The 17,070-nt window shown below is 44.3% G+C and overlaps 2 protein-coding genes across 2 annotated transcripts; one reads left to right on the top strand and one right to left on the bottom strand.

Moving 5' to 3' along the window:
• Positions 1 to 89: 89 nt before the first annotated feature.
• On the bottom strand, positions 90 to 2,563 carry timm13 (translocase of inner mitochondrial membrane 13 homolog (yeast)). Its single transcript, XM_079221552.1, has 3 exons — positions 2,395 to 2,563; positions 1,736 to 1,804; positions 90 to 1,354 (listed from the first exon to the last, which is right to left on the bottom strand). The coding sequence occupies exons 1-3, from the start codon at positions 2,512 to 2,514 to the stop codon at positions 1,256 to 1,258; spliced, it is 288 nt and encodes a 95-aa protein (XP_079077678.1). The 5' UTR covers positions 2,515 to 2,563; the 3' UTR covers positions 90 to 1,255.
• A 5,154-nt stretch (positions 2,564 to 7,717) lies between these two features.
• Positions 7,718 to 16,917, top strand: enc3 (ectodermal-neural cortex 3; the record flags this gene model as incomplete). The annotated part of the gene is made up of 3 exons (XM_079221194.1): positions 7,718 to 8,740; positions 8,833 to 9,599; positions 16,722 to 16,917. 2 exons carry the CDS (start codon positions 7,718 to 7,720, stop codon positions 9,577 to 9,579), a joined length of 1,770 nt encoding a protein of 589 aa, XP_079077320.1. The 3' UTR covers positions 9,580 to 9,599; positions 16,722 to 16,917.
• Positions 16,918 to 17,070: the final 153 nt, after the last annotated feature.

Here is a 17,070-nt window from a genome sequence, read left to right on the forward strand (position 1 = left end):
AATATAATTTTGACTTGCATTTGATAACCCCATGGTGATGTTTCATTGACACTCTTTGTGATGAGAGACACAAGAGAGGACTCTGATAAACAAGATTTATTGAATTTTCATGAAAACCATTCCATTTGCTCACACTGCAAATAATGTTCACACGCTTCCGTGGCTCTTACTTCCCGAGACAATCTCAGCAGGACGGGATAAAAGGAGGGTGGTTCCCAGACATCTGACATTGTGTGCACATACGGATGAGAACGGTTCAGTACCCTGTATACAGCACGGCAGACCCTGCTGAAACAAGCCCACTACTGTGGAGGGCGGCAGATAGAGTGACAACTAGAAAACAGACCAGACAAAACAGTTTTGTTCTCCAGGCGTACTTTGATATCAGACTGTTTGGAAGGCTTGTGAATGTCAGGTTCAGTTATTGGTCCTCAAGTCTTCTTTTTGATTTTAAGGTCTTTTAATGTAAACGCATATTACATAAAGCCTGTGTTGTCCCTTAAGGGCTCCATTTGTGCAGCTTATATATATATATATGGCAAAAATGTTAAGTCTTTCTCTGAGCATTAGCACAATGAAAATAATTGGCAACAAACATGCTGATAGTATTTTATGGAGCAATTGTGGTGACAAAGACATTATCCCCTTTACAGTTATTACAGATTATGTGTCCCAATTATACAGGCGCTTAAACACAAGAAACATTCCACCTTAATGTAAAAGGCAGGGAGGTTTCAGTGTTGCTATTGAAGCCACACTATTAAGTAAACGGATACTGCGATAATTACTCCAAATGTCTGGGCTAGCAAGTACTTCATCACGCTTGTGTTCATTCCAACAGGCATTTGGAGTTTCAAATTCTCATGACCTACATGTCGTTAAACATGCAGGTGTAAATTGCAGCTTTTAACAACACATGTTTACTTGTTAACCAAAAGAGGAATTATTCATGACATAAAAACAGAAATGAACAAACATTGTTTCTTTATGTTCCTCAGAGTAAAATGAAAATCTCTGCAGAGACTTGTGTTATGACTAGTCCACAGGCTCCGCTTGTCTGTCTGTCTGTCTGTCTCCCTGTCTGTCTGTCTGCCTGCCTGCCTTCCTGCCTGCCTGGGAGGTATTGGGATGACGATGGTGTGCTGCTGCTGCCACGACACTCCTGTGCACAGCTCCTGGCCTCCAGTGGAAATACTGTACTCCTCCTCACCGTAAGCAGCAGCAGAAGGGGAAGGAAGGATGAGGAGAGGTATCTTCACATACGAGCTCTTTCCCTCTGTAATCTGGAGTTGTATGTTCGGGACACGGTGTTCCAGGCGTCCATATACCGGTCCATACACATGGCAATACATTTCTGTGAGAACAAAAAGGCAGTTATAGTGACATAGTTCCTGATCCTTTCTTAAGGCTGCAACTAACAATTACTTTCATTATAAATCATTCTGCAAATTACATTCTCAATTAATCATTTTGTCTATAATGTATTAAAAGCTGGTTAAAATGCTCATTAAAAGGACTTAAATTGACATTTTCAAATTGCTTGTTTTGTCAGTACAGACAGTCCTAAACTCAAAGAGATTCCCTTCACATTCATAGAAATCAAACAAAAGTAGCAAATCTTCACACAAGATTATCATAGATGACCAAATTTACTACAGATTTTCTGTTAATTGATTAGTCTTTTCAACTCTCATCTTTGTGCATCTCAAGCTGCTTTGTGTGGCCCAGTGCATACCTGCTCAGAGTTGTCCAGTGTGCTACCAGGTTTACCTATGCACTTCTTGAAGCATTTGTCTGTCATTCTCTGAAACAGAAAGACATTGTTATTATCATGTGACTGTATTACTAACAGCTGAATTGCAGTTACAACAGCAGTTCCCAACATCATCATCCGGTGTGCACTTGGTAACGTTACATTACATTTAGCTAACGCTTTTATCCAAAACAAATTACAATAAGTGGTTTCAACCATGAGTACAAACTCAGAACAACAAGAATCAAGAAAGTACAATTTCTTCAAGAAAGCCAAACTACAAAGTGCTATAAGTAAGTGCCATGCAAGTGTTACTTTCTTTGTTCAAGGTATAGTCGGGTGGAAACACTACAATCAATCTGGTTTAAAAGCACATCTGGCTAAAGAGTCACGGTTTTTGGACGTTAATGTCACATTAAGACAACAGATTTCAATGACTACTGTTTCTAGAAGTCATATTTCTTTATTATAATGACATGTCAATGAGTATCTCTTCATATAACGGTGTGAGGGGAATAATACAAGCTGCTTCCTCTAATAAAGTTACTTTATTTAGCTTTACTCTTCCAGAGTAAACATAAGTTAGAAACATTTTAGTCTAGCTTGCTAGCTTAGCAGCAGCGTCTATTGATTTAACTTACCTGCAGCAGCTCCTGAGCGTTAGCCACAGCGATCTGGACCTTGACTTGCTCCATGATGGTCCCGGTGTCCACTTTCCCTCCCGATGCCCCCGCGGGGAAGTCTGACCCGAACCCGTCCATTTCCACCGGAGTCGTTAGCGAAGCTGCAGCTGTATCGATCTTCTGTAAATGCACGTGTGGACAGCTACCTGCTCGGCTTGGCTAACGTTAGTTGTCGATGCCCTTGACAGCAACGGAAGACTGCGTACGTCACTTCCGGAAAAGGAATGCCCCACATAAGAAATGTTTTTTGTTTTTTTTGGTGAGCAGACAAGATATCGAGTTACGGTGGGAGAAATCTACCGCCACTGTACACATTTTGTATTTCATATTAAACACGTGTTTAATAACAACAGTACTTAGGAAACACAGACGGCTTGTCAGGACACACATATCCGCTTCCCCTCCGAGCCTCGACACACGTGCGCGCACACACGCATGTCTGCCGCACGGTGGAGGTAGAGGACTTCTCACCTGAATAACACGGTCTAAAACTTTCAAGGAGGGAATTAGACTCTTGGACTTTGAATGTTTAAATTGTTTAATGCAAAATCAGCCCTCTATGTATAGGTAAATAGTTAGATTGACCACTGATTGTAACGGTATAATATATGTAATAATATATATGCATTACTTATGTACCAACAAATATGCAATGCCACGGTTTGATATGCTTTTGTTTTATTTTAAAAGTTTCAAGTTATTTGTTGTCACAACTATTAATTACAGAGAAGCAGTCATTGGCAATAAATTGCTAGATATCAGGCCCCCTTCAGCAATGCTATTAAAACATGTTTAAAAAGAAAATCAAGCAAGTCAAAATTAGAATAAGATAGTCCAGATGTCAAATAAAGGGATACAAATACAACATTTATCAAAATATAAAAGATAATATAATATATATTAGTGGGAATACAAAATAATCATGCTGTAATGAAAACAGGCTGTGCAGTCAATGAGAAGATATACAAAGATACAGGTAATAAAACAGTGAGGAGAAGTATAAAGCTAATGTGATAAATTGCCTTATCTTGTTTTTGGCTGCACATTGTGTATTGTAAAATTTGGGAATCAAATCTGGGAGTACATTTTAATTTCATTTATTTGCAAAACTATGTATCTCATCCTTATCCTCCACAGCAAGCTGTATTAGAAATGCAATTATGATACCAAAAAAAATAAGAATAATGCTTTCACATCGTGTAATTTCAATCAGGATATTTAATATATTGTGTTTATCCATTGTATAATTGCATTACATTATTGTTCAGTCAATCATTCCAAGGTAGTTATTGTAATATTTCTGGACCAACTTGCCACTAAAACTATGTGGAAAGCAGGAGCCAACCACATAAATAGAACGTCATAAGAACCTCTGCATTGTTTGGAGTTGAGGCCCTGGCAAGAGGATGACCCCGTCTACGAGGACCCCTCTCCTTATGTTTCAGACGGGATGACCTCACTGAGAAGACCACCTGCCTTGAGTGAACAAACATGTGGTACAGTGAGTCTGCAGGCAACAATGGAGAGACGGTTACTGTCCCTGTCAACAGACACTGTGTGAGTGGCTTGTTGCAACGCTGGGGGCATTGAGGAATCATCGCGGGGGTCTGATTAGTGGCGTGCCTGCCTAAGAGTAATTAATGACCATGTTACACAATGCTAGCACCCAAGCACATGCAAAAAAATACACACACATACTCACACATACACAATTGTCCTCAGACCACTTTGGCGCTGAGCCACACAAGGCTCAATGGGGGGAAGGGAGGGTTGGGTTAAAGTGCAGCAAAATGAATTAACCCTAGATTACAATCATGAGTTCATTAATCTAATCTTCTTAAATTCTTAATCCTCTTTAGGCACACTTGTGTGTATGAAAGCATTTGGCCCAGCCAGCTATAGGAGAGGCTTCAACAAGCACCGGCAACAATGGTTACGAGAATGTGAAATAACTAGGAGTGTTTATGGTGTCAAACTTTGAGGTTACACAAGTATGTAGGTGGTTCCTTCAAGGCTTTCAAGTGTATGAAAAAAGATGACTTGGTGAAATTTGAATCCCTTGTGAGGAAACAATAGGGAAATAGCAGATGAAAGGAAAGCTGGCTAAAAACCACACACGAATGCACTCAAACTTATAGACAGTTGAGAAACAGCAGCAGCTTTTAATCTTCAAAAGCAGCTGTTGACTGACATTCAGAGGAAGCGAGAGGAAGAGAAACCTGAGCAGTGTGGCATTGACTCTGGCCGTGGTGTTGGAGATCAGTCAGCTCGGTGCTCGAACAGTCTTCACCTGTCAGTCAGTTTTGAGGGGAAGTAACTGTCCCCAGAGCCTCTATTGCTTGAATAAAAATGAGATCCCAAACATGAAAACTACCACTGATCCATTATCTGTTTGAAGCCTATATATAGTATCCAATTCCAATTGTTTTAATTTCTGACAATCCACTATTGCTGACTTCCACTCAGCTTCTTCCCAGCAGGCCTGTTAAAACATGAAAAGCACAGGTGCAGCTAATAACGTAAACTCTGTTCCATTTAAGTGTCCTAGTAAGACAAAAGGCCCAGCGTTCACAATAGCAGGGCCCTGGACCGGGCACACCTAAAAGGAACGCAGTCATTATTAATGTCATTAATGACATCTGCAGACAGGTTGGGACATATCCCAATAAAAAGTCTTGCACATGAAATTACACCTAATTCTTGAATCTGTTCTGTATTTATTAAAATTTTACAACCATCTATTATTTTAAAGCACTTGGATACTCACTTTTATATTTTATATAAATACATAGTTTATGCAGAGAGAGAGAGAGACTCCTCTTTTCCCAAATCTATATTTCAAAAGCTTCACACCGTGGCTTCGGGATTGTACCATGTTTTAGGCAGCCCAAGAAATTCCTTGTGTATGTACAGGCTGACTTGGCTCATTCTTGACTGGCCCGATTCTTTTCCTGAATAGCTCAAGAGTACTTAAATCCTTCAGAAAATGCCAGGAATTCACCTGGAGAAACGATCTCATGGCTCTCAGAAGGACTTTAACCTGCCATCATATGATCATTAAGACTGTTGGTTATGTGGAACGGGCAAACAGGGCAGGGACTGTGCTTTGGTGCTAGAGCAAAGATGCTTATAGTATTCATGATGACTGTATTTTCAGAATGCATATATGATGAACATCCTATAAGAGTACTTTCAGTTGTAGAGGTATAGCTATATCTGAGGACATGCAGGTGTCAATGGGTTATTTAATTTTTCTTGAAGGGGGGTTCATTAATAAAAAGTCATGCATGGTGGTTATTTTAAACTGACCTAAAGTCTTTTTACATGTTAAAATATGACCAGTATTTCTCCCCTACATGTAATTCCTGGCTGTTTTGGAGATGGCATTTAGGCCTTAACATAATAAACAAATAATTAAATCATTAAAAAAAAAATAGACAGACTTCTTTGTTATATTAGTTATACATATGTCGTGTTTATGTGTCTTAATGCTGTTGGAATGTACTGCACACGTACATCTGCTTTTCCTTTGGTAGTAGAGCTTCTTCTCTGAGTCCTCCAGGGTCAAAGTGAGAAAGCTGAGGTAAGTGAAACACACGGGCAGGTGTTTTCTTTATGGCAACGCTCTTCTACAATAATGCTGTGCGTTGACCCTGAAGTTGGATGGAGAATAAAGAAAGCGTTTGCTGCAGGGCGTGATCCCATTGGACGACGCGGGAGGAGGGGGAGGAGCCAGAGGGAACACTGTGGCCGCGCTGCTCTTTCTCTCCGCTTTGCTCGTCTCTCTCCTGCAGGCTGCGTGGCTTCCCGACAGCAGTCCTCGACTCCGAACTTTATTGTTGTTGTAGACATTGTTTATTTGCGTGTTTACACTCGAGGCTTGCGACGCAGACAGATGGCTCAACCGTTCCTCAACCCTTTCGGATATGATACAGGTTTGAAATCGGAATGCGGATTTGTCTAAATTGTGCCGCAACTTCAAACAAATCCACGACAGAACAAGTTGGAAGCGAGATAAAAGAAAGCCGGATCCGCGTTTCGCCTCTCAAGGTAAGCAGGAGACGACTTCTCCTCCTCAAAGCATCGGTAGCAGACATATTTCTCCACTTTCCGAAATGTGAGTAGTTTAGTCACAGGGTGTACCAGCGGCTCCTTTGATGCTGGTCGGAGCAGGCTGTTTGCTGACTAACTCTGGAGGAAAGTTGAGCGCATGCTGGCCGCAGTTTCACGTTTACTGCACAAAACGAATTAGATTTCACGCTGAGTTCCTCCGCGGAAGTCCACAGTCCCCCTTTCAGCGGGCTTGAATAGCCGACTTAAATTTATCTGCTGTGAAACAATGGATGCTTTAAAGCGGAAGATATTTATTTGGTCGTCTTCAAGTTGTGTCTTGAAAAACGCCCAAAGTATTTATTAACCCACTGTGCCATAATTATTACGAAGTGGTTATTATAAAAAGAGATGATAATTACAAATAATATAAAACTCCTGGCATGCAATTAAGTTAATCTCAACATAAACGTCCTCCCACTTGATGTAATGGCTGCAGGCCTGTCTAAATCCACCACAGACGATCAAAGGAGCAGGTTGGGGGTTTCATCTGTTGCACTGCCGTTACGTCATTTCATCCTCAAGGAGCTGGACTGAGGTGTCACATCTTCTGTGGGCTTGAAAGCATAGGCACCCTCTAATATGTGAAACCGCTAGAACATAGAACCAGCTGGAAGGAATTGACTGGCTCTTTGCTTTGTTTGGAGGTGACTCACTGCCCTGAAATGTTTATAGGGGTGGAAAGATGTGATGTATTATCAGACAATACACCCAGGTGTCGTTTCTTTAACTTTAATAAAATATAGAAAGAAGATTAAATTAAAAGCCAGTTAATGTGGTTAATTTGTTGCCACAGGTTTAAGAACTATGCTGTATGATTTGCAGTGTAAATCTCTATGTACACACACTGGATTTGTGTGGCAGTGCTCCATATCAGATTTTCTTTCATACTTGAAGGCGGAAGTTTATTTCCGTACTGTGCACTGATATGGTTTTATTTCTGAACAACCCATTTATCAGCTGCGGGCACAGTGAGTTTTGTTTGATCATAGACTGGGAGGAGGGTTTATGGTGGTGTTCACATCAAAAGGAGAGCGCAAGACCTGATAACATCTCTTCCTCCTGTCCAGCTGTTAGAAAAGTTTGAATCAAACAAATCTAGAAGAATGGTTATTGCCACTAGTACTTATATTTGTATATACTCTATTTCCTCCTCCAGATCCAAGTCAAGATGTCTGTCAGTAACCACGAAAACAGAAAGTCTCGCTCTAGTGCCGGCTCCATGAATATCCATCTCTTCCACAAGACGACCCATGCCGACAGCCTGTTGACTCAGCTCAACCTGTTACGCAAAAGGAAAGTCTTCACAGATGTCGTCCTGAAGGCCGGAAACAGATCCTTCCCTTGCCACCGGGCCGTCCTGGCCTCCTGTAGCCGATACTTTGAGGCCATGTTCAGCGGAGGGCTCAGGGAGAGTCGTGACGCCGAGGTCAACTTCCACGACTCTCTCCATCCAGAGGTGCTGGAGCTCTTGCTCGACTACGCATACTCGGCCCGCATCCTCATCAACGAGGAAAACGCGGAGTCGCTCCTGGAGGCTGGCGACATGCTTCAGTTTCACGACATCAGGGACGCTGCGTCCGAATTTCTAGAAAAGAACCTTGACCAGTCAAACTGTCTGGGGATGATGCTGCTGTCAGACGCCCATCAGTGCCAGAGACTTTACGAGCTGTCGTGGAGGATGTGCCTGGCAGACTTTGCTACTCTCTTCAGAACTGAGGACTTCCTCAGCCTGCCCAGAGACAAAGTCCAGGAGCTGATCCTCAGCGAGGAACTGGAGGTGGAGGACGAGAGCCTGGTGTATGAGGCCGTCATCGACTGGGTCAAGGCCGACATGGAGCACCGGCACAGCGAGCTGCCCGAGCTGCTGCGCTGCGTCCGCCTGGCGCTGCTCCCTGAAACCTACCTGCTAAAGAACGTTGCTTCAGAGGAGCTGGTGATGTGCCACAAGGTGGGACGGGAGATTGTCGAAGACGCGGTACGGTGCAAAATGAGGATCCTCCAGAATGACGGTATTGTAACGGGTTTCTGTGCCCGGCCGAGGAAAGTAAGCCAGGCCCTGCTGCTGCTGGGAGGACAGACCTTCATGTGCGATAAAGTCTACATGATCGACAACAAGACGAAGGAGATCACCCCAAAAACAGACATCCCCAGCCCGAGGAAAGAATGCAGCGCATGTGCTATTGGTTGCAAGGTATGTAATTGAACTATACTTTGTTACGTGCATTGTTCATGTAATGCTATGTAGAAGTAAACCAAAATATGACTTCTCTCCATGTGTCTCAGGTTTATGTTACCGGTGGACGTGGCTCTGAAAACGGGGCCTCCAAAGACGTCTGGGTCTACGACACATTACACGACGAGTGGTCCAAAGCGTCACCGATGCTGGTCGCCAGATTTGGACACGGGTCTGCGGAGCTCGACCACATGCTGTATGTTGTGGGAGGACACACTTCTCTCGCGGGATCGTTCCCCGCATCTCCATCTGTGTCTCTCAAACAGGTGGAACAGTACGACCCTCAGACCAATAAATGGACGCTGGTGGCTCCGCTCCGAGAGGGCGTGAGCAACGCCGCAGTCGTCGGTGCTAAAAACAAACTCTTCGCCTTCGGGGGCACCAGCGTGAACAGAGACAAATACCCCAAGGTGCAGTGCTTCGACCCTTGCCAGAACCGGTGGTCCGTGCCGGCCTCCTGTCCGCAGCTGTGGCGCTACACGGCGGCGGCCGTGGTCGGCAACCACGTCGTGGTGATCGGAGGCGACACTGAATTCTCAGCCAGCTCCGCTTACCGGTTCAACAGCGAGACGTACCAGTGGTCGAAGTTTGGTGACGTGACGGCCAAAAGGATCAGCTGTCATGCGGTGGCGTCCGGAAACAGACTCTACGTGGTCGGGGGTTACTTTGGGGCTCAGAGGTGTAAAACACTAGACTGCTACGACCCCTCGTCGGACTCCTGGGACAGTGTGACCAGTGTGCCCTACTCGCTCATTCCCACTGCCTTCGTCAGCACATGGAAGTACCTCTCGGCGTAGAGAGAAACGCACGCTTTGAAGTGAGTAATTGTAGTTTCCTTATACTTACACAAACAAACAAAATGTCAATCATACGTGCTATTCATAGTGTCCCTTTTATTGTCCGATATGAATTGTAACTCACTTTGTGGAAGCAAAACTATCTTCAGATGATTCACACAACTCTCTACCGTACCAGAGGGAAATGTCAGTTTGAACTGGACGAGGCCAGTTCATAAGCCCCTCGCTGTTTTCAGGGTTGCCAGTGGTTACAGTTACACATTATCTAGCTGTTGCGACGGCCGGGTGTTGGATAAACACGGCGCAGTCCTGGTTTAGGGAGCAGAAGGAATGTCAGCAGCGCTGGTAATTACAGAGCGAGAGCTACAGCACAAGACACCGGCACTGACGGGCGCGAGGTGGAGAGGCGGGGATGAGCTCTGTGCCTCGTGGGCCGAGTGCTCTGCTAGCGTGAGTCAGACCCGTCACAGTTGTGGCTTCTAAAAGGTGATGTGACACATGGTGTTGAACATATGGAGGGTAAGGGCCAGAGGAGCACAAGGAGCCTTAGACGGTGAGCTTTAGATAAGATACACCACTTAATGTGTGTGATACACCACTTAAGATGTTTTACATAACTGAAAAACCTATTTTTATAATAATAATAGTTTTTCCACAAAAGTCCAATGAACACGTTGTGATTTTTCTCTCATAATAATAATAATACTTTATCCATATGGCACCTCAAAGTGCCTTAAAGGTCAAAAAGAAAGTACTGCGTGTGCAGACAGACGCCAAGGCAATCTGTTCTGCTTAAAAGTTTTTGTTTTTTTTAAGTCTGATGAATTCAGGAGGGACTAGTGGGGATAAAAAGGAAAGGATACATCTCAAGGTTATAAGAATATGATTGACTTGGATGTAACATACCACATCAGTGAAGAATTGCTCGGCCTCATCTGCCTGAAGGGATGACAGGTGGCAGCTTTCACAGCTTCATGTGAGATAAGAGATGATGCATTTTTCCCGAGGTGTTTTCAGTTTTCAATACGGGGTGAGAATTGATGGATGGAGGGGCCAGTAGATGAAACAAGGAGAGGATGTACAGTGAAGATTAAAAGAGGTTTGCAGGTTGTTTATATGTGCCGGGTGGCGGTCCAGCTAGTTTCAGGTTGCATGACGTGTTGCCAGTCCTATGATCCTATTTTAGCTCTGTTGCAATCAATGGGAAACAGTTCATTGCTGCAGTAGTCATTGGGTTTTCCTTTTAGAAAGCCCAGACTACGCTGCATCTCTTTATTGTTGGTTTTGTGGTTTTATTTTTATTGGAGGCTTTATTACGCTGACTACAGAGCTTTCAATGTATAATGTTGTGCAATTAGTTCAATGATTTAATGAGGCCCATTTGCCATAAAGCGCAATTTTTTTGCAGACGGTCGAGGTTGGTGCCATCCTTACATTTTGGTGATTAGCCAGTAAACTGGACTGGTATTAGGGGGAACGGCTAGACTGGCTCCACCAGCCTAGTTGTTGTTTTCAGTCTTTCAGTAGGCATATGTACTAATATGATACATCAGACTGGGGACGTCTGCTGTTTGCCTTTATTTCAATGCCCAAGTGTATCGTATTTCTAGTTGTCAAGAAAAAAAATCTGTCACTGATGTATAAAAGAAAACTGAAGTGAAGTAAACAGTGTGCAGAGTGAGGCAGATTGGGCATTTTCTGTGATTGAAGTTTGGATAAATCATATTCCTCTGTGCTGCAAAACAACTTTCTGTCAGGAGTACGGGAAGTGACTCTGAACAAGCTCCTTTTATGCTGCCAAGAACTTTGAAAGTAAAGCTGAGCGGAAGCGAGTGAGAAGCAGAGAGCTTATGTGTGACTTGTGTCTACAGTAAACAGCTGGATATGATGGAGCAGGGGGCTTAGCCTTATGAGGCTGCTGGTATGGGCCGCTAGCCGTTTTTTTTTTGGCCGGGATGGAGACAGACAGGCTGGCTATGAAAGATCAAGGCACAGCGTCGTTATGAACTCTTGCAGTTACAGTAGCTACCATGCCGCTGCCGGCTGCCTCTCTGTTTTAATTACAGCAGACATGGAAAAAGCTCAGATTTCCAGCCTGTTAAGCAGGCGTCCTGCCCTGACGCTGGCCGACTCCCTCTCACCCGAGACACAGGGGCTTGTGAGGAGAAGTGAAGTGGAACAAAAATGTAGGGAGCAACAAAGTGACACAGAGCAGGACGCATACACACACACACACACACACACACACACACACACACACACACACACAAACACACACAAACACACACGTATACCAAGAGGGAGATGAAGTGGAGAGCGAGTAAGACCAGGAGGAGCACAGCTATATTTTGCACCATTTGGCAGCCGAGACTAACGCCTGCCTAAAAATACTTTGCACCCGAGGTTGTCAACTTTCAGCTGGGTCAGAGAGAAATATAATTGTGTGTATGTGTGTTCTTTTCATGTATAGGATGGGGCCGAAAACCACCAGTCAGCTGTTCAAGTATTCACTAGCAGTATTGTGAGTTTTCACACAGTTGTGAAACCACTGGTTTTCCACTCGTACTACTCTGTCTCTCACACACACGCACACGCACACACACAGGCAGTCACATTGCTAGCATTGCCTGTCCTTTAAAAAGCCAGCCATCCTTACTCTAATTTGGGAGGAATGAAGGTGTGGCCTGCATTCCCATTAGTACGGATTATTTAATTTTGCCCCGTGGTTGAGGCCGTGCAGTTGTCTTGGCAGTGTGCGTGGCCTGGATGGGATTACCAGCCTTTTTGTCACCACGTTCTACTGTAGTTTGTGGCCCTGTGCAAGTCCACCAGATGTGAGTAACCACAGGCTCCAGGCTCCAAGCCAGAACCCACTGTTGATGGAAAAGTATTTGTAAATGTTGAAGCATTATGCTTCCTATTTGTTATGGTCCAGGCAGGAGAAGTAAGCAACCCCTTAAAGGCTAAAAACATAAAGATCTGAATACAGTTTTACAGTGTCATATATATGACTACTGACTGTGCAAACTTTACAGTTACCAGTTGGTCTTTAATTATATATTCGGCACGTGTTTTGGAAAAGTAAGCAGCGTACCATCATAGTGTAATCTGGTTGTTTGTACCAGACTACAGCCAGACAGGATGTAACCAGAGAGCCCTGCACAACGTTTAGGACAATCTCTCTCTCTCTCTCCCCTTCAAACCACTGAACTATAACGACCCCAGCGATGAGTGTTATCTACACTTGAGCCTTTGTTTTTCTAGCGCCTCCCCCCCCATAGACATAAGCAGCATTCTCTTTTTAACGGCTTCAAGCCCTTATGAGGTGGGCACGGCTCTGTGTGATGGGGTACACCTGGAGAGGTCAGGGGCCACCGAGGGAGTCCTTGACGGGCTCTCTGCTTCCCCAGACAGCTGCTGTAAAATGGAAAGGTCACGGTGGGATCAGGGAGGAGGAGTGCAGAGGCCCCAGTCACTCAATACTAATGTTTTATTAATGCCTCGCTGTGAGGGCCACCAGGAACACAAGCTGAATGAGGCTTTTATTGTGGCATCTGTGTACAACAACGATCCCCCTCCCCTTCTCTCCGACACACACACAGTCAGAGTCAGCACGTGCGCACACACTTTGTCTTCAGTCCCTTGAGTAATCAATCTGCCACATTACAGCCCTTGGCGTGGCTGCTTAAATTTGCATAAACCTAATGGCGTTTTTATTGGTCTTTTCTCCATGCTGTGAGTAACAAAAAGGAAGATGCTTAAAATGGCTGAATAATCACCCAGACTAATTTGATTACGTTCTTAAAAAGAGGCGCGCTGTCATACAGTTACAGGCGCCTCTTCAGGAAGCCAGCTGGGATGGGACACAGTTTGTCTGCCTGGTAATTAATCTGAATTACGTAATATTTGCTGAAGTATTACTGAAGTGGCGCGTATTCAGTCACGGAGACGCTCTTTGTTCTAAGTCTCAAACTGGAGTTCCTGCAAGGATCAAGACTCATTATACTTTGCAGCTGTACCAAGATCCTTGTGTCTCTGAGTCCTTTCTGTCCCTGAAAACAATGCCAACTCATGTAAATGAAGTCCCTGTGATTCATACCTTAGTCAATACAGTGCAATTCTTTGTGGTCATTAGTAAACACGGCACAGGCCCTGTGGACACAAGGGACAAATAAAGAAAGAGGACTCAGCTTTGGTGTGGTGCATCGTGGGTAATTAGGCCTCTGGAAGATGCAGATGGAGGTGTGAAGTGAGTTACAGGCATCTAGGCGTGTGTGTGTGTGTTGTGTGTGTGTGCGCGCTCAACCAGACTGTGTGACATTTTTGAGCCATAGAAAAGCTTGAGATTTGGTAATTGTTTTCTGTTGTCAAACTCAATCTGGCGTCATTCCCGTGTGAAGGAGAAAGATAAGTGGTGGGAGCAGACAGACTGAGTCAGGTTTAACCTCAGAGTGCCAGATCCAATCACTTCATATAGTTCCAGCCCATCTGTTGGGTTTGCTGAAGGGCACGTGGACTCACTGCGTCCCTCACGGCATCATACTGCGGTTACTGCAGTGGACTAGACCAAAGACACACGCACACGCACGCATGCACGCACACACGCACACACGGGGCATCTGGGTACTTTCTGGGTTACAGTTATTAACCCTGCCACCTGTTGGCTCTCCAGACATCTTACTCCCTGTTGGCAGAAGGAAGTCAGATTTGTGAAGGTCGATTTGATTGTTGCACAGTGGGAGTTTGGAAACAGAGTTTGAATGCAAGTTTGTCCACATAAACAGTCGAGTAGAATTGACCTTGACATGACAGGTAATAATAACGCGACTGTGAGGCCGTCTGGAGCTCATTTCTGGTGACAGCGGGACCCTTGTTGCGAGCGGCCGAGGGAGCTGAAGTTTGATGATGCGAGACGGGGGTGATGTTTTTTGATGAATGTACTGATGATGACAGACACATAACCTTTGTGGGTCACAGTGTATCTCTATGGAATATAATATTGTTGTTCCCTTCTGGGCTGTTTTTTTTAATATTTCAGTAATGCAGACTCATAGTACAATAGTCCAATCTGAATGGTGTGTTTGATCTGTGTGATATTGACTTTCCTTCTATGTGCACCTTCCTGACATGGTTGGCCTGCTGGTGCCTTGAGACACATGAATGCAGCAAGTGAGAGCCAACTCTCTGCAGTAGATAGAAATAGAGGACTAAATTTAAAACTTTTATGAAACGGTGATCTTGTCGTAGTTGGAGCGTTGAGCAGAGCGGCAGCAGAGTATTTATTTTATTCTGCGCTACAGACACAGTTCAGTTGGTGCCAAACAAGTATTCGATACCCAGCCCTGAAAGCAACCAGTAACTGCACATTTGCTGCAATACAAGCTCAGCTCAACCTTCCTGTTCAAAGCAAAGCCGCCGTAGCAGCACTTGCTGCATCACATGCGGCCACAGGCCTGATGGGAGTTTCCATTGCTGCTCTCTCGGCGTGCACATGGGCCGGGTCACTGCACGCCCTTCTTAAGTTCTGCTGCTGCTGGGGTTCTAATCTCTCTGAAGTGCAGATGATGAAGAGCATTACTCTGAATCTTAAATACTCTGCCGCTCTGCTCAATGCTCCAAATACGACAAGATCAGCGTTTCATAAAAGTTGCAGCTTTAAATGTAGTCCTCTATTTCTATCTACTGCACCGAACGTGTGGCCAGATGTGTAGTTTACTTATTCTGTGATCACTTGAATTCAAAAGCTTTGCCAATCAGACTACTAGTTATTGTACAACTGCTTCTGTTTATCCAACATTTCACATGATGAGAAGTGTGGATACTTTCGTTAAATAAAAGGAACACTTTACTGGTTGCTTATAGCAACCACACCGTGATGATGAGACACCAGGAAACCACTGTGCAAGACCACGAAGGAAAATGGTGCATAACCTGTAAAAACGTGTCATTCTTATACAGTTGTTGTAAGGATAAACATAACTAGTATCAGGCTGCACATATGTGACTCAGATCTGTTTAATTCATTCAACATCATGAAACCATCATAAATCAGATACACATCTGATTTATTTAAATATGTTTTTTCACGCTGCCTCAGTCTGAACAGTTATATAAACATTCAAGCAACTTTTTCAAGTTACTTTTAGATCAATCGCTCAGCCAATACAATCCCAGTCCTACGGGCTTTTGTGAATGTAGTTAAACAAATCTTTCAACACCCTAAAATATTTAATAATATGTTATTCACGTCACGTTTTAAAAATAAGGTTCTGCCTCTGTTGTAATTCCAGTAGTCAGGTCTCTGGCTTTGTTCCACCGTTATGCTGCAGGCGCTGCATTCACAACAGAAACAGATGCGTATGGATCAGTTGAGGCTTCAGTAGTATCAGCCGGCTTTGTCAGCTATGGAAATGAGAACTCATTAGGTTTTCTAAATAAACCCCAGCAGGGCAGGCCTGTAACTGACTTTCTCCAAGAATGGAGAGCACACGCGCAGCTTTCATCTGCTCTGGCAGACCCGAGTTATGATCACTTATATGCAAATTGGAGGTTATCGTTTCTCTCCAACCCACCCCCCAAATTTCCAGTGGAACATTCCATCATAACAGCAGGGGAAGACGATTGGATACTGAAGTATCTGAGGTTACAAAGAAAGGCCATGGAAGTCTCAAAGTTGTATTTTATGGTGTATATGACGTTGTAAAAATGGTGCTTCACACATTTGAGGATTTTAAAATTCAACCATAAGAAAGCCTCTTACGCTATAAATTATATCCGGATAAAGTAGATGAGCAGATGTTTTTGAAATATGTGTGTAGTCCAGAGAAGCTTATCCTTACAGCGTGGGGTCTTCTCAGATATTTATTACCTAGCGACATAAATGGCTTGAGCAGCTTAATCCCACATGCCAAGGGGACTTTAGTTAAATAACGCCCCATCCTGGGGCATTATTAACACTATGTGGGTAAGCCTGATAAAATGGCATGGTGATAAGCTGCTGTGCGGTTCGGAGGACCCTAGTCCCTGCATTCCTCTCCGCTCCCTGGGAATGTCCAGGCCGCCCCTCGTGTCATCCGGCCGGTCCTCATGCAGCAGAGTTCACAGGACCGAAACATTAATCTCTCTCTTGTCTCTTTCCCCAGATAAGCAGTGGTGTCTGGTATGCAGACCTGTTTCTCCCCTCACCGGCTGCACAGAGGAAGAGGAAGGGGAAGAGTTTGTGTAGTCCTGCTGTGGCTCCATCCAGCCTGATTCACATCATGTCAGCTGCAGAGAAGTGAAGGCTTGAGTCCCAGAGACTGGAAGTCTGCGGCCTCTTTCCACCTGATCTGTTTACTCGTTCTTCTTGTGTAACTTTCCCATGTAGCTACGAGCCTGAGCGGGACTCGTTGCCATGTTTACTGCAGGGACCTCACAATCCCTATCGAACATGGGAGGCACAGCCAGGAAGCAGACCGACTGTGTGTGTGTGTGTGTGTGTGTGTGTGTGTG

Source organism: Taurulus bubalis (assembly GCF_910589615.1).
Source record: "Taurulus bubalis genome assembly, chromosome: 7".
In the NCBI taxonomy this organism is placed as follows: Eukaryota; Metazoa; Chordata; class Actinopteri; order Perciformes; family Cottidae; genus Taurulus; species Taurulus bubalis.